This window comes from Hordeum vulgare, chromosome 1H, assembly GCF_904849725.1.
Source record: "Hordeum vulgare subsp. vulgare chromosome 1H, MorexV3_pseudomolecules_assembly, whole genome shotgun sequence".
NCBI classification, from domain to species: domain Eukaryota; kingdom Viridiplantae; phylum Streptophyta; class Magnoliopsida; order Poales; family Poaceae; genus Hordeum; species Hordeum vulgare.
In genome coordinates, this window is record NC_058518.1 from 28,912,111 (window position 1) to 28,935,315 (window position 23,205).

Here is a 23,205-nt window from a genome sequence, read left to right on the forward strand (position 1 = left end):
GTAACGCCAAAGGGAAGGCGTCCACGATTCATGATGGATAGTGCTATTGTTCTCGTGTCATCGCCGTGGATTTCGTTTTCTGAGTTTGTGTTGCGGGTTTGGATGTGTTGTATAGGTGTTCGGCAATGGTTGTTAGGTGTTGGAAACATTGGACAGGTTGTCTAAGTGGTCGTAGTGTTTTATGATTTGTGAGTAGTCAGCTTTGGGGTATTTGTATCGATTTTTCCCCGATTTTTCATAAATGAACCAGGTAATTTTCTTTTTTAATTAATCGATGATGCAATTTTTTTTGCCTCCGCTTTGAGAAAAGATTGGAGTCGGTGAGTGGAGACTCGAGACGTGGGATCTCATCAATCACAGACAATCGGAGGCAGCTGCTTGATTGAGTGACGGGGCCCACTCAAAAGACTCACGCCAAACACTCCACCGCGCACGAGCGAACACGACGGCCGTCCCCGCCGCCGATGTCCCGCCGCATCCGACGCCGCCTACCCCGCCGTTCTTCCTCCCGCTGCACCTAGCTCAAGTCCGGTCTGCGCCGCTCCTTTACCTCGCCGATTTCCCCCCTCCGCCTCCGCCACTATTCCACCACGCCGATGCCGATGTCTCGCCTCCTCCCCCGCGGCAGCTCCTCCTCCACCACACTGATCCCCCGCCTCCGACTCCTCCGCCGCCGCTCCTCCTCCACCTCCACATCGCCGCCCTCACGCTCCCGGTATCTCCGCGACGCCTTTGCTGCGGCCACGGGGCGTGTTCGCGAAGGGACGCTCAGCCCGGAAGACGCACACCAATTGTTCGACGAATTGCTGCGGCAGGCCACCCCGGTCCCCGAGCGCTCCCTCAACGGCTTCCTTTACGCCCTCGCCCGTGCCACCTCCTCCGCCGCCTGCATCAGGGACGGCCCCGCCCTTGCCGTCGCTCTCTTCAACCGCGTGTGCAGAGAAGAAGCCGGCCCGCATGTGGCGGCGCCCACAGTCCACACCTATGGCATCCTCATGGACTGCTGCTGCCGCGTGCATCGCCCGGACCTAGGGCTTTCCTTATTCGGCCGCTTCCTCAGGACGGGCCTCAAGACAAACGAGATCGTCGCCACCACCTTCCTCAAGTGCCTCTGCTGCGCGAAACGGACAGACGAGGCTGTGAAAGTACTGCTTCACAGGATGCCCGAGCTGGGCTGTGTGCCTAATGTCATCTCATACTCCATAGTTTTGAAAAGCTCGTGTGAAAATGGCATGAGTCAGCAGGCACTCGACCTGCTCCAGATGATGGCGAAACAAGGAGGCTGCCTTCCTGATGTGGTGGCATATAACATAATCATCCGTGGCTTCTTTAAGGAGGGCGAAATAGACAAGGTACGCCATCTATTCCATGAAATGATGCGGCAAGGGGTTGCGCCAAGTGTGGTGACATGCAACACAATAATTGATGCATTGTGCAAGGCCGGAGAAATGGACAAGTTAGAGCTAGTCTTTCAGCAGATGGCTCGTAATGGTGCGCAGCCCAATAAAGTGACATGTAAGGGCATTAAGTTTAGTTCACCGATTGATGGATATTGCTCAGTCGGCAAGATGGATAAAACATTCAAAGTGCTTGATGCCATGGTATCAGTTGGAATTGAGCCTGATGCTTCTACTTATAGTGCACTTCTTGAAGGCTATTTTAAAAATGGAAGGATCGATGATGGTTTGGCTCTATTTAGAGAAATGTCGTGCAAGGGAGTTAAACCTAAAACTGTGACATATGGCATCATGCTGGATGGTTTATATGGTGCTGGGAGAACTGCTGCTGCAAAGAATATGTTTCATCAGATGATCAAAAGTGGAATAACAGTGACCGCTTCCATATACACTATAATTCTTAGAGGACTTCGTAAAAATAATTGCGCTGGCGAAGCAACCACCATGTTCCAGGGATTAGGTGCAATGAATGTGAAGTTCCATATTACAACACCCAATACCATGATTAATGACATGTACAAGGTTCAGAGAAGAGAAGAAGCTAAATGTTTGTTTGCTGCAGTATCAGCCAGTGGGTTGGTGCCTGATGCTTATACTTACAACGTAAGGATAAACAATCTTCTAGAAGAAGGATCAGTGGAAGAAGTTGACAATATGTTTTCATTGATGGAGAAGAGTGGTTGTGCTCCCAGCTCTCATCTTGTAAATGATATCATCAGAAGGTTGTTGGAAAAAGGTGAGATTGCCAAGGCCGGAAATTATTTGTCTAAAGTTGATGGGAAGATCATCTCACTTGAAGATTCAACCACTTCATTGTTGTTGTCTCTCTTTTCAAGGAAAGGGAAACATCGGGAGTCCATCAAGTTACTTCCTGCAAATTATCACTTTTTAGGTGGATTTAGTCGCATTGCACATGAGACGAACTCCTGAGAAAGCACAGTTCAACTCTTTTCTTGCCATAAGGCCCTCCTGCCAGTACAAGATATCTTAATGGCCTGCTTTGTACCTTCAATATTTTATTGAGTTCATTTTGTGATGTGTCAAAGTCACAAGAATGTGTAATGTCTATGGATCTTTTAATCTTTGTTGGGCAAGGAAAGGTAGACCAAGTAGTCTAACACGACTGGTTCGAATTTTGGGGGTAAATGACTTCTGATGCGATTTGGGAAGGTATACGATCTTTTCTAGCAGACACCTGAGATTTTATCCCTTTGAAACAGTCACTTTCCTTCGTAAGAATGCATTTTTAGCAATGTCATTGTCAGTGGTCTGCTGTGCATGCGAGGGTGGATTTACTCTTAATTTGAAGATTATATTTTCTATGTCAGGACAAACGGGTTCTTGAAGAATGCATGTCTGAGGTTGCTGATGCTATGTTGAGTTAGCAGTTATACGAGCTCATGCCAGAGTCTCCTGTACTCTATGCTGTCAGTTCCATTGGTGGAGCTTGTTACATACAGGTGAGAAAATTATTTCCAGTTTGATTTCTATCTGCTTCACTACTTCACTGAAGATTCAACTATTTTTCCTCATGATGTAGGTAAAGGTATGGCTAAGAATTCACCGGTGTGTGCTTCTGATTCAATCTGCAGGACGCCAACACCACCTCGGGTTATGCACTTTCAGAGGGATGAGGCGCCACCACCAGCCTTGCATTGATGCGCTGTACTTACTTCCCCTCTTCAGGTATGCGCTCACAGCAAGTTCTATCTCAAGTTCCTCCACCATACCCATCCTTCTTCAGGCCCCTCCTCTTCTTCGGATCTCAGTTTTTTTTACCTTGTGCTATCGGAAAATAGTTGGAGGCAAACCGTTCTTATGTTCTTCCCAATCTTGGATGAACATCGTCACTTGGATGTAAACTGAGTTTGCATGGAATCGTGGTGGATTAGAGGGCCCTGGAAAAGGCTTCATTCTTGTATGTTACTGAAAGTTTGGTTTCATAGAGAACTCTGTTCAGTCGCATAGTTGTATGCAGCCTATACAAGTTTGGATTCAGCCATTATGTAGCAGAATTTTAGTTTATTAATCATTAAGTTCTGCCCATGGTTATGCAAGAAACGCTTTTATGCTGTTATCTGACGCTGCCGTTCATAGTGTTTAGCTGTAAGCTGCATTAAAACAGTAGTAGTCCCACAACATTTGAGCAGAAATGGCTGCAGAAGAAATACGATAACAGTCAGGTTTCTGTTGCTAACTCGTATTTAGCAACTAATTGTACATCTGCCATGTTTGCTACTTTTAGAGGTGTACATAGTAGTAATTCAAATTGTCGAGTGCGATGAGATAGCTAACTTCATACATCTCTCTCTCTGGCTGACAAAAGAATATTTAGTTCGAGAATGCTTGGATTCACTTCACGGGAATTTTAGGGGGGGGGGGGGGAGGTGTTGAGTGGGGAGAGGGGTGAGTGCTGAGGGTGGAAGAAAAAGAGCAAGGTTGCCAAGGAAGATATTTTGAAATGTGTATATATTCGTTGCGAACATAAACCTCTCAGGGTATTTATATGAATTGTAATCGAAGATATTTTGCATGCACTTCGAGTTATTTCCTACATTTTCTGAGCTAAATATTAACTGTGGAATATTGCCAGCAGGAATTACCAGGACAAGACTATCCCTAACCACCAGAACTTTGTAGAAGACATGTTTTTAGCTGTAGTTGAACAGCAGCTGAATCACCAAAGCTCGGCGCATTAGAGATGTGAACGTGAGGAAGAGTGTTGCAGTGGGTGGCTAGGCATATGTCTTTGTTGATCAGTCTGAAACTGCACAACCTTGAAGAGAGTACCTGCAAACAGCCCCGTGTTGGAGTTCGAATTAAGTGGTGGAATCATCATGAATTCGCTCTACCAGACTGGTACCAAACTATATGGCCCAAGATCAGGTGTAACAGGGCTATGTGCATGTTTTGCACAGCTTGAATAATTGGATATCGTCAGATGAGATGCACTCCTCCACCGGCCATAGAAAAGAGTTCCAAAGCTTTGGTATGGATTTTTTTTCCATGGACCTGTTTCTCTGCAATAAATTGCAGAACTTTGTTTTCTCATTCTTAGTAAGTTTGATCTTCAGAAACAGATGGGCAATAGTATGTACCATTTGTAGTACTCCCTCCGATTCATATTACTTGTCGCTGCAACAAGTAATATGGATCGGAGGGAGTACAAGATACCCGCAGTGTTATCATGCATGTATACGTAGCTAAACCAAAAAGATAGGCAAGAACAGTATGCACCTTCAGGCCTCATTTGGCAGGAAAATATTAACGTGGTTCACAGAGTATTTTACATGCCGTTCCCAATTTTCCCGAAATTCCCCGGAGGACCATTTGGTGCGCTGGTATTGAACCAAGCAAACTCCAGAATTACTCACCAAATCCTCAGATCCCCGTGTAAACTGACATGCAAGTGACCCTTCATGTAACCTATCTTCCTTGTATGAGGGCATGACTAATCAGCAACCAAGATAGAAAGGAATGGCAAAAATAAAGCATAGCAAAAACCAGGAACACAGGAATCGCAATGGGTGGGGGCAGTTACATTAAATTTAGCGAGCCATGGATGGGAAAGGCAACTGTATAAACAAAAGCCAGGAACAAAAGAATAATACCTAGCAGTATGGGAGGGAAAGTCAAAAGGCGGAGTAGCCGAGTAGACCATAGTCCAGGCAACGGCATCGAGGGCAAAAACATAGGCATAGATGGTGATATGTACTGAATAAGTATAAGCATTAGACAGAACAGAGAAAAAACTGATCCTTGCATAATTTCTGGTGCATCCATCCTTTCTGCACTTTTAAGAATGTTGTCACACACCATGAGCCAGTTCATCATGATCCACTGTCATAGGCAGATTTTAGAGGTAAATTGTGATCCAAAATATCGTACCCGTTTCTAGAAAATACAAGCCATCCATCAAGTGTCAAGGAGTACCAGTTTAATAGCAATGTGAGTGTCTCAAATCTGCGCATAGACAAACTGCATAGAACATAAAAAGCCACAGTTTGCCTGACTTGATGAATATGCATTGCCTAACTAATGTACTGCTGATGTAACATGAAAACGTGAGTTCTGTTAAAGAGACAATAAAAGGTTAATGCCTGACCCGATACATGCATCCAACAACATCATCCAGCACACCTAGCTCTCGAGCAAAATAGTAATAATTCAAGTCATTTCCAGGGCCAGGGCTCACCTTAAGCACCGTCATTCAAATGATGAACAAACATAAACAACAATTACTATTAAGAGGAATCATACAAAGTTAACTAGGTACTGAGGATAGTAACGGACACTCCTGTGAAAATTTTCATCCCTTACTGCCTAAGGAACACTATCCTGCAGTGGTTCTTCTTTTCCAGACTTGCGCCTACTGAGCAGCGACTTGAGGAACTTCTTGCTCTTCTTCAGAGTCTGCTCGCTTTCCTTGGAATCATCATTGTACCTATCAGCATATGACCGCAGCGGTACCAATCTCTTGGGATCTGAAGTTGTCTGCATCTTCAGCAGCATGAAATATATATTGTGTCAGCATTGTAAGGCATGTCATTCCTGGTAGTCTTGTGTTCACAAGCCAGCTTGATTTACCTGGACCCTGACACTTGATGTCTTGAGCAAGGATGACTTCTTTGAGAGTGACCCAGACCTTGTGAGCGGAGTCGTCGAATAAATTGGTGAATCCGATCTTTTATCTGTTATAAGCAGAAACAAGATTGGCCATGGAACATTGCTATATTTAATTAATTGATAAATTTTAGCAGATAAGAGTAACCCTGTAATCATTTCAGGGATATCGAAGTGTTGCACACTCATATACAGCCGTCGGCTATTGAACTTATTACTACTATACCTCTTTTGATGGGTATTGCAGTATCAGAAGGTGGCACGAAGCGCGGATGCTGTGCTGGAGAGGATGATCGCGCACTCTGAGAAGGTGCACGGGCAATCGACCGGAGCTTGCTGCAAATGATAATTTTCAGTTTGGCAGCTCAACTGCAAAGTAAAAAACCCAAGCTGTTCTGTAGTTTGCAAACTGAAACTGACCGGAATGAAGCTTGCTTGTCTTTGTTTTTTGTTTGAGCTGCGGATGCTGCTGCTGCCAACACGTAGGCGTTTCAGGTCAAAATCAAGTTGAAGATATCCAATACATGTCCGCCATTTTTCATGGATCACAGATCCTTACCGCTGAAGGCCTGATGCATCTGTGTGGTAGCCCTGTTCTTGACCTTGTTCATCGCGCTGAAGTTGGGCATGGCATTAGGAATTGAATCACCCCCTGCTGAAATCACTTAAGGCATCCCCAAGTTGACTCTTATTCATTTTCCTTGCGTCTCGAATGCGCCGACAAGCTAGAAAACAGAGCCACAGGAAAGGCACAAGACATCTCATGGCTGCTTACCTGGTAAGATGTACCTCTTGTGATACTTTGGAGCGGGGATCACCAAGGACTGCTGCACCAGGCCTTCTCTGTTCACGCATGCTTGGACCGCTTGAGTTCTCTGAAACCAACCGCTCCGTTAATCCGAAGGCATATTGCATGGAGATTCACTGCTGAATTTAGGAGGCACTGACTAAAACCTGCTGGATGCAGGACACCCGCAGGTTGGCTTGGGCCACCTCGTCGAACCTTTGATCGACAAGGCTGGAGACTTTGAAGGATATGGACCCTAGGTGATCGACGGTGTTGACGAGGGCCTTCACAGCGTACTCCTTGAGGTTACTCATCACCCTGTGTGCATGAAAAAAATGAGGTGGAAGCTTGCTGACTAGCCACACGATCATGTGGAGCATGCAGGAGGAAGCAATGGGTGTAGGACATACGCCTGCTTCCCGGCTTCCTGCACGTAGGCTAGCTCGAAATACTCTGCTGCCGAATACAGCTGCGGACGCAGCGCCTTGAGATCCTGCATGGAGAGAGATTGTTGCTGATGTGAAAATGTCCAAGCAGAGTCTTGAGGTTGCAGGGGAAGAGAAGAAACACGGGCGTAATTTGAAGGGTGAACTGACCTTGATGGTTTCGGAGAAGATGAATGCCTCCTCCATCCGCACCTCCTCCATGGTGCCGCCCCTTCTCCGGAAAGGCCCCGCTGCTTCCACCATTTGTAAATTCTAACTAACCCTCTGTTCCTCTGCCTCTCTCAGGTCAAGTCCTCTTTGATCAGGAAGCCGGTTGTGAGTCCATGATATTATATGGCGATGGTGGCGCACAAGAGGGGAAGCACCCATGGATCATGGTGACGGATTCAACCAGCTGGGAGGAAGAAGGCCGCATGCATGGGTTAAGGAGGAGGAGGAAGAAGGCCGCATGCATGGGTTAAGGAGGAGGAGGAAGAAGGCCGCATGTCATTAGCACGACAGGTATTTGACTGATACCAGAAGAGTAGTTTATGGTGATGGCCTGGCAACGGCAGAAACAGCTACATATAAATAATGCCATTCATGGCAAGGCAAGGCAAACAAACAGGAGACCCTCTTTTTCAGGTAATTAAGGCAATTAAGGCAACATGAACCCTCTTTTTCAGGTAACTATGGTGATAACAACCCCTCTACTCACTCTGCTGGATGTTGACTGCATATGCAGCACATTGAGAGCAGAGATGGTCCTGCGTACTTGCCTAGTTACTTTATCAGCAGGTCTCATGTACCCATGGGGATCTGGTCCATTCATCTACAGCAAGGAGCAGTCAGCAAAGGGGTGACAGGAGGACAGGCACTGCGGAGCGGAGTGAAGTTGGTAGGGCTAGTCACTGATTTAATCACACCAGTGCCGAGGTGGTTAGCCAGTCGGTTAAAATGCCTATTTGGCTCGCACTGTGCGATGTAGGCAGGGTGGGATTTGGTTGGGATGCTGGACCCGGAGGCTCGTTTCCATTCTTTTCTTTCCGCTATTAGATGATACCCCGCACGTCGTCGTCGTGGAAATGTTCCGGTTGTATGCTGAGAAGTAAGACTGAAAATGCATATGATTTATTGTGTTTGATATTGTACAGTTGTCAAATATTTTCTCATATCTTCTTAAATATAAATAGCATGGTAGAATGAAAATTCTCATGCATACTTGCATGTTAAGAGAAATAAGTTAGTCTTAGCTAGCTATTTATATGTAGAAGATATGTTTTGTGCATGCATGTTCATCATTTCTGCGCCATGAGTATGGGCCCTCCTCATGAGTCGCCACACCACACTGCTGGTCGCGTCATAATCACAAACTTAAAGATACTCTTCTCAACAACCCCATAGCTGTTCTGTGTGTGCAGCTTACTGACATTATTTTTTCACTAAAAAATGTGTGCAGGTACCCACAAGATCCAGAACAAGCGTTTTCATATGGATAGGCTCAACTCCAAGCAAGAACCTTGAGGTAGGGCGGTGAATCATTCTCTCGTGCTCCACCCTTTATGTTTTTATATGGATTTCCTCTGTTTGGGACATCATCGGCTTTAGCCTTGATCAAGCAAACTCAGAAATGCTCCACCCTTTATGTTTTTCGCCCATGGATACAACTAGCTTGAATAATCGTACTTGTTTCTGCAATAAAATTGCAAATCTTCCTTGTTTTCTCATTCTTAAAAAGTTTGAACTTCAAAAATACTCCCTCGGTCCCATAATATAGGAGTGTTGTATTATGTGACGGGAGAGTAGATACTGGGAAAGAATAGTAGGTACCTTCTGTAGTACTGTGATGTCTGCGGTGCCATCAACTCGGATTTTTTCACGATTTTGATCCCTGGGATGAAAGTATTTCACGGAATGAACTCTGACTGAAACTATTTCACGATCTGACCTTTTTTGAAACGCCAGAGCCTGTGGCGTTGCAGACGCACATAGAAACGCCAGTCTACCGTGGCGTTGCTGCCCTACAGTGATACGCCTGTCTACCGTGGCGTTTTCTATTTTCGGCAACGCCAGTCTACCGTGGCGTTGCAGACCCACTGTGAAACGCCAACAATGCTGGCGTTGCTGTCCTACAGTGACACGCCTGTCTTCCGTGGCGTTTTTTCTTTCTTGCAACGCCAGTCTAATGTGGCGTTGCAGGCCGATTGTGAAACGCCAACAGTCCTGGCGTTGCAGACCCACTATGAAATGCAGCGACGACATCCAGCCAGCCCACGGCATGCTGCTTGGTCTGCATCGCCAGCCCTCTTGGCGTTTCTGCTTTGGTCTGTAACGCCAGCCCCCTTGGCGTTTCTGCTAAGGGCTGCAACGTTCAGTAGACTGGCGTTGCACATGAGGCCTGCAACGTCCAGTAGACTGGCGTTTGACCTAAGGCCTGCAACGCCACGGACTATGTCGTTTCCAAAAGGGTCAAAACGTGGAATACTTTCGAACCGAGTTCGTTATGTGATGAACTTACGTCTTAAGGATCAAAACAGTGAAAAAATCCCATCAACTCATCATGCATGTACTCAGAATGTTCCACGTGGTTGCTCTCAGAGATTGAACCTACTTCTAGATGATTTTTCAAGTTCTTACAAACTTGCTTGGAGAAATGGCACTTAACAGATTAAACTTACTTATATCATGCATTTAACCGCCGGAGGAAAAACCAGCAAAAGAAAGAAGAAGGGGCCGTTTGGTCGGCGCCCGCGCCCGCCCTACCAAATCGGGGCTCGCCAATTATTTGGCGACCACCGCGGCTCGTTCGGAAGTTGGCGTAAAAACTGAACAGCCAGCCAAAAAATTTGGATGGGTCTAAAATTTTGGCCGCAATCCCCATGTCCTCAGTCAACGCCAATATTTTGGCAGGGTACTTGTTGGTAGCGATCCAAACAGCCCCGAAATGTCCGAGCTAGAGCTTTCCAAGCTAAACCGTGGCAAATGCTGAACAGAGAGAAACAACCGGCTCTCTGATTACGTTACGTACTACTTGTACGCAACGTGCCTACGTGTCGGTTTTGTGTTAGAAAAAGCTCCTAAAGCAAAATGTTCACTTCGCATTACAAAAACCGTTAAAAACAAAATGTGTAAAAACGGTAGGTGTAAGCTCCTGCCGTTGACGCGTAAAAAAAGGTGCATAATAAATAAATAAATAACAGAAGAAAAAACGGTTATGAGGAGATAAAAATATTAGAAATAGGAAACCTAGACAGAAAATCGAAACCAAGAAAACCACACGAGAAAAAGAGCGAAAACAAAAAAGAAGAAAAAGAAAAGCCGACATCGAGTGGACGAACGAGAAAAAGAACCAAAGCCAAGCCAGTGAAAGAATGCCACAGCACATACCGGCCCACCTCCATGGGCCGCGGGGGAAGGCGGGCATGTCGGCCCAGCAGCAGGCGGACGCGAGCCGAGCCGAGCTGCTCTCTATATATAAACCTAGGGCTCCCGGTGCCCCTAACCAACACCTCCCCTCCTCTGTATCTCGTAGCGGCGGCGCCGCCGCCGCCATGAACCCGGTTTCCGTCCTCTTGGTTTCGATTGCGTTTCTTGGTTTTCGATCCCATTTTTCTTCCCCGTTCGGCCGATCGTGTTCGTTGTATCTTCTCTGGTGCGAACGCGGCGGCGATGTGCGGCAGTGAGGAGAGACAGAAAGGCCGGTCTTACGGCTGCCTCCGGGGACGGCCGCCGTCCCGGGACGGTAGTAGCCTGATGTGATATCATTCGGCGAAAGGTTTTACTCTGAGCCGCCGCCGCCGCCGCCTTTTTTTCACCCTTGATCACCCCCAAGCTTTTCTGCTCCTTCTCGTCGTCCTTGCTCTCGATGCCTTGCTGTTGCCATGGTTGTTCTCTTCGCTGATTGTTTTTACCGCACAGTAATATGAAGAGGCAAAAGTAAGATCCATGGGGCAAGACATAATACATCTTGTCTTTCTTGCGCTGGTGAACAATTTAGATTCTACTGGGTGGTCAACATAACGTTGTAGATCCCTGAGTGCAGTCTGCCAGTTGCTTTTCATGTATAGGAACTTTTGGGGTGCACATCTGATTGTTTTGCTGATAACAAACAAGGGGATGACCATGCAAAAACAACAACAACAACAAGCAGCTGGTTCGTAGTTTCATTCCATGATTATTAACAACAAGCAGATGGTTCGTAGTTTCATTCCATGATTATTAACAACAAGCAGATGGTTAGTAGTTTCATTCCATGATTATTAATGGATGGCTGCTATAAATCAATTGGATGATTTTCCAACTAAATAGCCGTCAGAACTAGCGCTGATGGCCGTTCAATCTTAGCAAGGCGGCTCACGTTTTCTCTCCTGATCTCGTTCAGTTCAACACCCACGCGACTCCTCAAGACAGCGATGTTCTTCGCTACAGAAAGGAGGCCCTGCTGCTGCCGCGGTTGTGCTCGCCAAGACACGAACCGGACTGGGGGGCACGAACCAATGACTGACCACCATGGGAGCAGGTGGGCGGGCCCCACATGCTATGCTTAGGAGCTGCACGCGGGTGAGACAAACACCGCAGGATCGGTTTCTATCGCACGGCTCGCGATGCGAAACATCAACCGACTTGAAACAAACAATTTCCTTATTAATGTCTATGTGAAGTAATTCAAGAACTTACACAGACAGGATGGAGATCAACCAATACACACAACGGCCTGATTAGGGGTGCAGGGCGAGCGGGACTGCCCGCTAAGCCGCAACGCGCAAAAAAAGCCTAGCACGCATCACTGACCTGGCCGCATCAGCACAAGCGGGATCAGACGGCAATGACCGCTTCGTCCGCCGGGTGTCTCGTATATCCCGCATATGCCATCGTAGGAAGGATCGGAGCTATGCCAATCCCAGTCCAGGTCCCCAACTCCGGTCGCTATTCATGTGGATTGGATACGGGATTAATTACCTCTATTCCCTCGCCGACGGAGTTGACGACGTCCTTCCCTCGCCGCCGGCGCTGGAGCTGCTTCGGCAGCCGCAGCTGCTGCTGGTGGTCACGGCCACCGAGCGGTCCGACCCGGAGCGGCGGGCCGCGGGGCTAACGCGCGCTGCGCACGCGCTCAGGCTCGTGGCCTCGCCCGTGCTCAGGCTCGACCGGCCTCGCGCTGCACGCCGCCACCACCAGACCAGATAGAGCGCTCGTAAACGGAAGTCGACGCGACCGAGAGCCGCCGCCAACGCTTGCCGGTTTTGATTCTTGGTTTTTATGCTAGTGAGTCTTCGCCGGTGTCAGTGAAGTTTGAGGATGCATTAGTGGATTGTTGACAAGCAGTTAATATGCACCAGACTGAAAGAGTAGGCCATGGTGACCATGGCGACCGATGAGCAGGAATCGGCATGATAGATGTCATAGCACAGCACTCGGCAACACCAGCAGTACAATGCTGTCGTGCGACTGCACCCATGCATGCATGTGGGGATCATGCTCTGCTATGCGCATATGGCGGGTTCATGCGGGTTGCCGCGTTGTCCGCCAAAAGTGAAGCGGCATGACGCGGGCTGCCTGCGGTGGCCGCTAAAAACGTAGCCTCCTGCTTCGTTGTTCGGCGGGCAGCCGCATCCCGCCCCGCCTACAACCTGAGGCCTGATGCTGACAAATATCAGTGCTTCAAAGCAAATATCGCCGCAACCGGCAGTGCCACTGTTGTGCTGCCCTGTGCAGGGACGGAGCCAGCATTCATGCATAGAGGAGCAAGTTTGTTTATGGAGGACGCAAAGTTCATATGAAGAAAAAAAATTGCCTACAACAATCACAATCATAGTAGAAGAATCAATTTGTCGGGGGGGTCTCCCTAAATTCGTCCCTGGCCCTGTGTCTGGCGCCATCCAACCTTCCTGGCAGTCTATATCCTTGCCCCTTGGGTTTTTGAAAAGTGAAAAGCAGCAATTCATGTAATACTTTTGTAATTGATTAGCAAAAGATACTTTTGTAATTGACTAGCAAAAGAGCCCGTGCATTGCAATGGAAGAGAAAATAACACATGATCTGAACGCAATATGTTTTTACATGCTCACACAATGAAAACGCGTTTGAATATACAGTCATTCGGAATAAGATGAGAAATATGTTGTTTCTCCCCACAAGGTTTTCCAAAGGTGCGCATGTGTTGTTAACGATGTTTTCTTTACTCTCAATTTGGTTTTAATTTAATGGATGTTTATTGCAATTCGTATCGTCGTCGGAAAGAGAGAAAAAAGGACCATGCACTACAGATTAAGTTTGCATCAAAAATAATATTTAAGAAGTATTCAACAGCTAAAAATAACATCCTATTTAGATTCTACATATTTTTTTAATCAAATTTTATATATAACATGTTAAAATTGGAGTTACGGTTTAAAAGATATGAATAATTTTGTTTTAGATAAAATATGGATTGATTAACTGAAAAGTTAGGTTTTTTTTGTTAAAATACGGAGGGCGGGTTGATTACCTGAAACATCAAGGGGTTTTCAGAAAAATGCAAAAAAAAGCTTCGTTTTCTGACTTAAATCCGGACTGCGGGTTGATTATCTGAAACATCAGGTGGTTTTCTGCAAAATGCAAAAAATAATTCGTTTTTTAACTTGAAAACGGACTGCGGGTTGAATACCAAAAAGCGAGGGGTGTTTTTACAAAAAAAAATGGCGATGTACGCTAGAAACGCTGCGCGCTTTATTATTAGGGGATTGTGCTTGTCACAGCTGCTGCACACCATATGTAGTTTGTGTAATCTGCAGTGTTATCATGCATGTTTGTGCATAGCTGAACAAAAAAGATAGGCAAGAAACAGTATGTACCTTGAGTATCTTCTTCTACTGTCCACTGGCGGGGGGTGCCAAACTTACTCCTGGATGAATTTTCAGATTTTGCAAACTTGCTTGGAGAAATGGTAACAGATTGGGAGGAAACCGGTGAGAAGCCAGCAAAAGAGAGAAGAAATTTCTCAGCTAGAGCTTTCCAAACCAAACCGTGGCAAATGTTGAATATGGCACGTATTTTTATGCACTGTGCGTGCGCGCGAGGATTGTTTTGTGCTTTAGGCAAATGCGGAGCTCCTGAGATCAAATGTATGGTCGACTGTCGCGGCATGTTTCGCCTTTTCTTTCCTTTTCAGGTATTACTATTGCAGCCTGGTGTTCCTTCTTTGGTCGACCTGATTTTCTTATAATTTTCTATTGAGGGTTGCTTTTGGTGGTCCTGGTTATTATTTTAACACGTGGATCAACGTGATGGGATTGTTTTTACCGAACTACTGTATATGATATACTCCTTCCATCCGGAAAAATTTATGAAAATGATGTATCTAAATATATTTGTAGTTTTAAATACATTTATTTTTATCCACAAGTATTTTTGGACGAAGAGAGTAATACAGAGAAAGGAAAATATGATTGCACGGTGATGATACAAACACACGTTTAAATCCATGGAGCAAAACATCTAACTTCTTGAGCCGGCTGAATATATCTTGCTTACACTGATGAACAGTTTTGATTCCACTGGTTAGTCATTAGTCAACATAACATGTAGATCCCTGAATACCTGTTTGTTTTACTGACAACAAACATGGGATGCTTATGTGACTTGCAGAATCCATCATTCAAAGTAATTCAAGAACATACACAGACAGGATGGAGACTAGCCAGTAAACACATACTACTGACAAACATCAGGCAAAGAATTTCTGGAACTGCAACACTACAAGATCAGTGCTTCAGAAGCTGTGCGCCGAGAGAAGGACAGTAGTGGTGATGATCAGCGCCAGAGCAGAGGTCGCCGCAGCCGGCAGCGGCACAGCGCCGCCGTTCTTGGTGTTGTGCGGCCTTGTGTCCGTGGTGCCACCACCGGTGTTCCTCCCCCCGCCGCTGCCTGCTCCAGAGCCGCCTGCCACGCGCCCAACCTTCCTGGCAGTCTGTATCCTCCCCACTTTGGCTTCTGGAAAGTGAAAAGCAGCAATTCATGGAATACTTTTGCAAGAGATTTTGGCAAAAGAGGAGATCGGTGCACCGCAAAATACCAACCATGGTGATGAGACCTCGGATCATGATGTGTTGCATCCTCCTCGGCCATGGCGCTCCTCGCAGCTGCCGCACACGATACGCCATGGGAGGCAAAGGCGAGGAGGAAGAGGAGAAAGAGAGCGAGAGCGCCTTTCGTCATCTTGAGATGGGACTGGTGACCGACAGAGAAACTCCGGTGCGCAGCGTGTGCCGGAGGCTCCTCTTATAATTCCTGGAGGCTGGAGAGCAGCTATCCTCCACTGGTTAAGTTCATGGTGGCACCAGTTGAGCTTTGTTCTTTCTGGGGCAGATGCTGTGCTGTGAGCTGGAGGTGCTTTGTGCTGTGCCTTTCCCCACTCTTTTGTTAGCTCACAAAATCAGGATTGGTGCTCTCATATATAATACTATTGCGTGCCTTTCTCACTCTTGTTAGCTCACACAATCAGGATTAGTACTCTCGCTTAATACTATTGTGGATTGGCACCACTCCAAAAATTAGCAACAGTATGAAATCTCTTGCTTCGGTGCTATTTGGCACGACCGATGATTCTGCTGGGGGGATAAGAAGGGACAAAGCAAAAGCCACGGCAAGCAGAACATTTGATCGTTCTCCAGTGCATGTGATCAGCGCATAGATTCCATGACTTTTTGCCAGCTCTAACCTACAAGATTTTTTTGTGGCCACATGCAGGCTATAATGTAAAAATTCACGAGATTGATTTTTTGGTTACTGACTCCACGAAAGGAAGGTGATTTTTTGGTTACTGACTCCATGAAAAGAAGGTCCGATCAGGTGATACGGTGTGATCTTTGCCTTTCTGAGATGTCGTTTTTGCTGAATTTTGTACGGTCCTTTCAACCCAAGTTTCGACATTTTCTGCACAGGAACATTTTTTTTTTAGAAAAGGAGGCTAAGCCCCGGCCTCTGCACCGAAAGATGCATATGGCCATATATTAAAACAAGCTCAAGTCTCAGCTGAGTACAATAATGATTCATGAAAAACTGAAAATAAGAAATAAAAAGATACAGGACGCCATACGCGTCCAAAACCGGCGATGACAATAGATCTAGATGACTAAACACCTATCCAATTAATGCGACGCCATCCAAACCGGTTGAAGATACCCTGAGCTACCATCTCCCAACGGACACACCCAGTAACCATAGGCTCCCTGAGATCCACAGGGGTGAGTAATGACCACGTGCGGATCAGTGCGGTAACCCTGAAGATGACCTGCAAGAAGTTGAAATCACGTCGGCGGTTAAACACTATGTCATTCCTGCAGTTTCAAACAGCCCACAATAATGCACACACTCCCACGTGAATAAGTTTAGCAGTTAGAGTATCAACCCCCTGTAGCCACATCCCAAACAACGTGTTTATGCTATTAGGAGGAGTGATATTGAAAGCAATGTGCAGCGAGTGCCAAACCAACTTTGCCATAGGACAATCAAGAAAGAGGTGCTGAATACTTTCATTATTAGGACAGAAACTGCATCGAGGATGCCCATTCCAATTCCTCTTGGCAAGATTGTCCTTCGTTAAAATAACTCCTTTGTGGACGAACCACATGAAGATCTTAATTTTAAGAGGCACTTTGATCTTTCAAATATGTGCGGATTTTGGAATAGGCGTTGAATCTATGAGATGCAAATACATAGATTTAACCGAGAAAACTCCATTCGTAGTCAGCTTCCACTAAATACGATCGGGTCTGTAAGAGAGGTTGATGTCCATCAACCTTCTGACAAGATGCAGCCAACTAATCCATCTGTCAGCAAGTAAAGATCTACGAAAATGAATATTTAGGAGTGTCTCACTTAATATTGAAGCAACGGACGCTTGTCGACGTTGTGCAATATGGTACAGCTGCGGATATTGAATAGCTAAAGGCGTCTCCCCTAACCAAGTATCTTTCCAGAATCTAGTCAATTCACCATCTCCTATGATGAACCTGGTTCTGTGAAAGGAAGCATTCTTTACCCGCATCAAACCCTTCCAGAAAGGAGAGTCTGTAGGACGCGCTGTAACCTGAGATAAGGTTTTATTTTGTAAGTACTTATTCGTCAGAATCTGTATCCAAATACCTTCAGATTCCCCGGATAATCTAAAGAGCCATCTGCTGAGTAAACATCTGTTTTTGGTCTCTAAATTTTCAATTCCTAAGCCCCCTTGCTCCTTAGGTCGACAAATGGCACAGGAACAGTTATATCAGTAGAAAATAGAACAACTAAAAAAATCTTGCACAAATGGTGCATTTGCTGGGTTATGAGAAGTTTGTACAGATCATGAAACGAGATTTATGAAATCATAGAGAGGGTGTTTGTTTTCTTCTTCCTAAAAAAAATTTAGATGCAGCAGTAGTCATCCTGAAAACAATGATGTTTCCACTGATTGAAAGTTTGGCCCCCATCCCAGTTTCTTATTGGTTTCAGTTGTGTTCTTGTGGTCGCTTCTTCTCTCTTACCAATTCTTTTTTCTCATCTCTTTGACTGCGTTGTTGTTTCTTGGTAAGAATGCAATGGTGATGTGCGGCGATAAAAACTGAAAGGCCGGTCTTACGACTGCCTCCCCCGACTCGTCCCGGGATGGTAGTAGTGTGATGTGATATCATCTTGGGAAAGGTTTTACTCTGAGCCGCCATTTTTCACCGTAGATCCCAAAGCTTTTGGTGGTTCTTCTCGCAGTTCCTTCCATTTTCTTCCATGGCTGCCTGCTTCCATGGTTGTCCCAGTTTTGTAATGTTTTTTGTGTTGATTGTTTTTATTATTACCATACAGTGATATGATTGCACGATCATGACACGAGCGTTTATATCCCTAACTAACTTTTTGAGCTGGCTGACTATACTGATGAATAGTATAGATTCCACTGGCTAGTCAGCATGCACACAAGTAATTCAACAATTTAGGAAGCACACAGACATGATAACAAATACTATAGGCCAGTAAACAGCATATCAGACAGGATAAATACTACAACCACCCACAAGCATTATATGCAAACAATTTCTGAAACCGCAACGGTGCACACATACTAGTACCACGCCCGCAATCGAGATGAGTATAAGATTTCAGAAGCTGAGAGCCGAGAGAAGAATGGCGGTGGTGAAAACCAGCGCGAGGACGGAGGTCGCTGGAGCTGGCAGGGCCATGGCACCACTGTTCTTGCTGTTGTGCGGCCTCGAGTCCGTGGCCCCGCCACCGCTCCTGCCTCCGGCGCCGCTGATGCCTCCTCCTCCGGACCCGCCTGCCGCGTGCCCAACCTTCCTGGGAGTCTGTATCTCCAGGAGCCTCTTGCCTTGGGTTTTTGGAAGGTACATAAAATAGTGATTCAAGGAATAGTTTTAAGAGATGCATGCCATCAAGAAAGTAGAGAGCAAATTGGAGATGAGATGGATGCACACTTAATACCAACCATTGTGATGAGGCCTCAGATGGCGATGACGATCCGCATCCTCCTGCGCCATGGCGCTTCTCGCACACCATGACCCATGGGAGGCAAAGGTGAGGAGGAGGACGAGGAAGAGGGCGAGAGTGTGTTTCCTCATCTTGAGGCGGGACTGGTGATCAATGAAGAGGAACTTCGATGTGGAGCGAGCGAGTGTCGTGGAGGCTCCTCTTATAGCTCCTGGAGGTTGGGTAGTAAGCTACTCCTCGGTTTTCGACTAGTTTTCCTTATTAATAATAGTCAATTCTTTTTTTCTATACGAAAAGACAGAGTTCCCGCCGGTTGCACGAAAAAAAGGCTACTCCATAAGTTAAGTTAAGTTCATGGTAGCAACGGTTCAGCTTTTTTCTTTCTAGGCCAGACACTGTGTTGTGACTGTGAGCTGGAGGTGCTTTGTGTTCTCTCACTCTTTTGTTAGCTCACATAATCAGGATTTTAAGTACTCTCCCTCCCATAATACCATTGCTGATTGCCTGATTAGCACCACCACTAAAACAGGCAACAGTGCCAAATCTTTTGCTTCAGTGCTACTTGGCACCACTGCTGCTGGGGTTAACATGGGAAAATTTGGTTGCTTTTCGTGCATGTGATTGGAGCAGAGCAAGATTCCATTATGACTTTTGCCTACAAGATCTTTTTTTTAGGCCACACACAGGCAGGCTGTAAGCCTGTAATATAAAAACGATTTCCTGAGATTGCGTGTTTTTTGTTTTAGGAAGGCCCTATCAGAAGGGTTCTGATATGATGTGGTCTTTGCCTTTTCTGAGATGCATAGTTTTCACCCAGCTGCGAATGGCCCTTTTGACCCAAGTTTTCAGATGTGACATTTTCTGCACAAGAATAGTTACAGTAGAAAACAACAAGGGCAACGGCTGTGTCATTAAAACAAAAAATCTCATGGAAATAGAAGTGTATTTGTTGGGTTATGAGAAGTTTGCACCTTTTTTCCCCTCGGAAAATAAAGTTGGGTGCAGCAGTAGTCATCCTGAAAAGAATGATCTTACACGCTGACTGAACTGGAAGGCAGGGACCTCCTCTTTTCAGGGTAGGTTTGTGTTGTCTGCAAAACTAGTTTCTATTAAGTGTTCCTTTTCCTGTTGCATATGATGTCTATGCTCTCAGGCGAATGCCAGATCGCGACCCCGACTGCCCGGATGATGATGGTGCGCAATCCGCCCGTAAAAGAATTCATCTTCCACATGAAGCAACAGAAATGAAGGCCACCATTACCAAAAGGTGGTTTGGATCATCATCATCAATCAAACAAAGCCAAGCTTCACAAGGGTCTAAATGTACAACACAAACAAAGATAGATGGTGTTTATCCAACCAAGAAGAAGATGAAGAATTACCAGGTTTGTGCTGCAGAAACTATAGACAACAAAAAGGTGCCACGCATACATTATCACAACATGTGGTCGCGCATAAATTTACAAATAGTGGAGGCAAAACCATCTCCCATGTATTTTATTTTGCAAAAAGGATGGTAAGGCAAAATATTACTGTTCTCCAATTAAACACACCTGTCATACACACAGTATATATAACAGTAGCGAGCGGTACAAGCCATCGTCGGTAAGAGGCGAACCTTGGGAACACGAGGGTTGTTCTTTTCATATCTGAAATACATTTGTCTGGAACCTCTCGTCGTATAACTGCCAGTGCCCGTACCTCTCCATGTGGAAGGCTGACCTCGGAATGTACAGGTTGGGTTTCACCAGCGTCTCCAGGTTCTTCAGGTTAGCAGCGGCCTGCTCTATCCCCCTGCTCGTCAAATTCGCGCACCCAAACAGGTCCAGGACCTCCAGCTCCTTGCATCCTTCTGTGATCGAGTTGAGGCCAACGCCAGACAGTTTCGCGAACCTCAGCACGAGTTGTTTCAGCTTCGGCATGGACCTCGAGATCACCATTGCTTCCCTGTCGCCGTCCTGGGGGCACGCTCTCAGATACTCTGCTGGAACTGTTTGAGCGTGCTCTGATGAATCAAGCCAGTTGAATATGCTCCTCTTGAGGACCGTGAGGTTGGGGCAGCTCTGGCCAATCGCCTCGAGTGACTTGTATGAGACCTCATAGCAGTAGCTGATGTCCAGTTCTGTGAGGATGGGGCAGCAGGACGCAACAGTGAGCATTGATCGGTCAGTTACGCCCGGGCTGCTTCGGATGGAAAGGATGCTGAGCTGGGGGGAGCTGCATATGAATGAACGAATCAATAAACTCGGAATGATACTTCCAATCCAAGCCAAAAAGATAAGACCAGTTGTTACTAGTACATATGGACATGTCAAATCCAAGCAAGTAGATGTTACCATGTACACTTTTTTTTTTTGAAACGGACCATATACACTTTTATTGCCGCAGAAACAACTATGGGCCATCAGAAGGGTTATGATTGATATCATCAGGTAAGGGGTCACATTAAGATGCAAGTTGGCACAATATTATCTATCATTTCCACTCAATGCCATCTTTGCTTTATGGTCTACATTCTCAAAACGCGAAAAACAGTCCAAAACAAGTATATTTCTCCAACACCACATTCTTGTGACAAACAGGGGTTATTACAACATAGTAGGTTGCCAGAGGTGGTTTCGACAGTCAATACTATGGTAATCAATGAAGCTAGCAGCCTATAAACATCACCAACCAACCTATAAACATCATCAGCCAAGTAGCCAACGGATCTTCTCAAAATGTGAATTAAACACCTCCAGCTTCATCATACTTAACAGAAGCAGGGACAAAGAGACGGGATGTTCACCAATCTAATGTAGACGACCCCCAAAACTGGCAGCGTGACAGGCACGATGGTGTTTCCATCCTCATAAATGTTTCCAGACAGCCAGGATGAAACAAGTTAGGCTGGGTTGGTGACAAAGTTCAGCATGGATGGACAACATTTCATGATTTTCCTGGTGATTAGTCATGTTCGACGGATAGTCGTGGATTATACTTCATTGCTATGGTTCATGTACCACTTTCTAAATTCTCACAGCAAGTGGATGGCCACAATGGCGTGGTTACTGGTTTTCATGTTGCAAGGGTGGTTATCCTCCGGCCAACACGGCAGGGTCACAGGCATGATGGTGTTCCCATCCTCCTAATGCTTTCAGACAACCAGGATGGATGAAACAAGTTGGGTTGGGTTGGGTTGGCGACAAAATTTAGCATGGATGGACAGCGTTTATGATTTTTCATGGGATCAGTTAAGTTCGACGGATAGTCGTGGATCATATACTTGATCGGGAGAATAGGATAATATTTGCCCCATAGTTTACAAGCCCCATCATCGGCCTTAAATTTCAGTTTTTTTTGGCAAACTATCATTTGACTTTCAGTTCATTGCAACGAGCAAGAGGAGGAGGGTTCATTCTAGCAAGCGCATCCATGGGCGCACGAGCTCGCCGCCTCGCCCCACCACGAGGCTGTAACAAACAAGGGGGGCTGCGCGAACCTCTTGGCGGCGAAGGCGAGGGCGTCGTCGGAGCAGTGCCGGACCCGGGCCTCGCGGAGGCCCCCCGCGGCGAGCGAGGCGGCGGAGCGGAGCATGGCGTCGACACGGCGCTGGAAGGCGGGCGTCCACCACTCGGCGGCGTCGGCGCCGATGGCCTCGAAGGCCGGCTCGAGGTCGAGCGCGGCGAAGAGCGCCGGCCGGGACCGCGCGGCCTCCCGCCAGGAGCGGCAGCACGCCATAGCGCCGCGCCACAGGTCCTCCGGCTCCAGCCGCGAGAACGCCTCCGCCAGGCACACCGGCGTCAGGTCCGCCCAGTCCCTCCTCTCCCCCTCCTCCGGCGCCGCCTCGCCGCCCGTCGCCATCTCCATCTCGCCTCCGCTCGCTTCTCTTTTCGGGTTTCCTTCCCTTTGGGGATCTGGGAGAAGATAAAAAGCTCCGTAGATATTTGCCATTTTGACCGTGCCGCTCTCCACCAGAGTTGTGTGTTGTCGACACCTCGCACCCGTGGCGACGTGCTCCGGCGGTGGATTTCTCATTTCTTTGCTCCGAGCTCTACGGAGCCCCTGTTTCTCAAAAGTTTGAAAACAGAATTTAAAGGTTTCAAAAAATTCAGAAAGAATGTACATGAACATTGGGATGTACTCTCTTTGTTTTTAAATATAAGTTATTTTAGAAGTAGTCAAATTTTACCTGATGAAAAAAGAGCATTTGCAAGTTCAATAAGGGAACAACTAAAGAAGTCAAATTTTACCTCCATTGATACACCGACTGATGGAGACTCGCCCTGAAATGACGAAGTAATGGCAAACGCCTTACTCTTTTTCTTGATGGGGCGGCTTTAAACTTGCTAGCCAAGACTTTCCTCTTCCTTTTCCAAAACAAAGAAGAAGCATGTAAGATTTGGGCGAATTGGATAAAAGCAAAGTACTTAAAACTTGGAAAGGCTGTCACAAAGATAATCAGGGAATATTTGGG

At 46.4% G+C, this 23,205-nt stretch overlaps 5 protein-coding genes and 1 non-coding gene across 16 annotated transcripts; 2 read left to right on the top strand and 4 right to left on the bottom strand.

The window, feature by feature from the left end:
• The first annotated feature begins 367 nt into the window (after positions 1-367).
• LOC123401835 (protein Rf1, mitochondrial-like) lies at positions 368-11,956 on the top strand. Of its 2 annotated transcripts, XM_045095798.1 has the most exons (6): positions 368-2,627; positions 2,786-2,917; positions 2,998-3,143; positions 4,054-4,446; positions 8,752-8,817; positions 11,674-11,956. In XM_045095798.1, exon 1 carries the CDS (start codon positions 597-599, stop codon positions 2,385-2,387), a length of 1,791 nt encoding a protein of 596 aa, XP_044951733.1. In that variant the 5' UTR covers positions 368-596; the 3' UTR covers positions 2,388-2,627; positions 2,786-2,917; positions 2,998-3,143; positions 4,054-4,446; positions 8,752-8,817; positions 11,674-11,956. The 2 variants fall into 2 exon arrangements, with proteins under 2 accessions (XP_044951733.1, XP_044951656.1); XM_045095721.1 differs by lacking the exon at positions 11,674-11,956 and having other exon boundaries at positions 8,752-9,012.
• On the bottom strand, positions 5,605-7,556 carry LOC123402002 (putative protein ABIL2). Of its 10 annotated transcripts, none has more exons than XM_045096439.1 (9): positions 7,464-7,556; positions 7,278-7,360; positions 7,035-7,185; positions 6,856-6,955; positions 6,640-6,735; positions 6,501-6,549; positions 6,307-6,416; positions 6,045-6,148; positions 5,605-5,957 (listed from the first exon to the last, which is right to left on the bottom strand). In XM_045096439.1, exons 1-9 carry the CDS (start codon positions 7,554-7,556, stop codon positions 5,781-5,783), a joined length of 963 nt encoding a protein of 320 aa, XP_044952374.1. In that variant the 3' UTR covers positions 5,605-5,780. The 10 variants fall into 10 exon arrangements, with proteins under 10 accessions (XP_044952374.1, XP_044952441.1, XP_044952314.1 ...); XM_045096506.1 differs by having other exon boundaries at positions 5,605-5,951; positions 6,501-6,552; XM_045096379.1 differs by having other exon boundaries at positions 6,501-6,552.
• Positions 11,957-14,745: 2,789 nt separating the features above from the next.
• Positions 14,746-15,684, bottom strand: LOC123402640. The gene is made up of 2 exons (XM_045096610.1): positions 15,350-15,684; positions 14,746-15,263 (listed from the first exon to the last, which is right to left on the bottom strand). Exons 1-2 carry the CDS (start codon positions 15,486-15,488, stop codon positions 15,043-15,045), a joined length of 360 nt encoding a protein of 119 aa, XP_044952545.1. The 5' UTR covers positions 15,489-15,684; the 3' UTR covers positions 14,746-15,042.
• A 2,178-nt stretch (positions 15,685-17,862) lies between these two features.
• Positions 17,863-17,971, top strand: LOC123424044. Its single transcript, XR_006621535.1, has one exon. It is a non-coding gene; the product is annotated as a small nucleolar RNA snoR113 (small nucleolar RNA).
• Positions 17,972-18,255: 284 nt separating this feature from the next.
• Positions 18,256-18,933, bottom strand: LOC123402728. The gene is made up of 2 exons (XM_045096715.1): positions 18,748-18,933; positions 18,256-18,630 (listed from the first exon to the last, which is right to left on the bottom strand). Exons 1-2 carry the CDS (start codon positions 18,878-18,880, stop codon positions 18,404-18,406), a joined length of 360 nt encoding a protein of 119 aa, XP_044952650.1. The 5' UTR covers positions 18,881-18,933; the 3' UTR covers positions 18,256-18,403.
• Positions 18,934-20,153: 1,220 nt separating this feature from the next.
• LOC123402824 (F-box protein SKIP1-like) lies at positions 20,154-22,665 on the bottom strand. Its single transcript, XM_045096816.1, has 2 exons — positions 22,231-22,665; positions 20,154-20,966 (listed from the first exon to the last, which is right to left on the bottom strand). Exons 1-2 carry the CDS (start codon positions 22,596-22,598, stop codon positions 20,393-20,395), a joined length of 942 nt encoding a protein of 313 aa, XP_044952751.1. The 5' UTR covers positions 22,599-22,665; the 3' UTR covers positions 20,154-20,392.
• Positions 22,666-23,205: the final 540 nt, after the last annotated feature.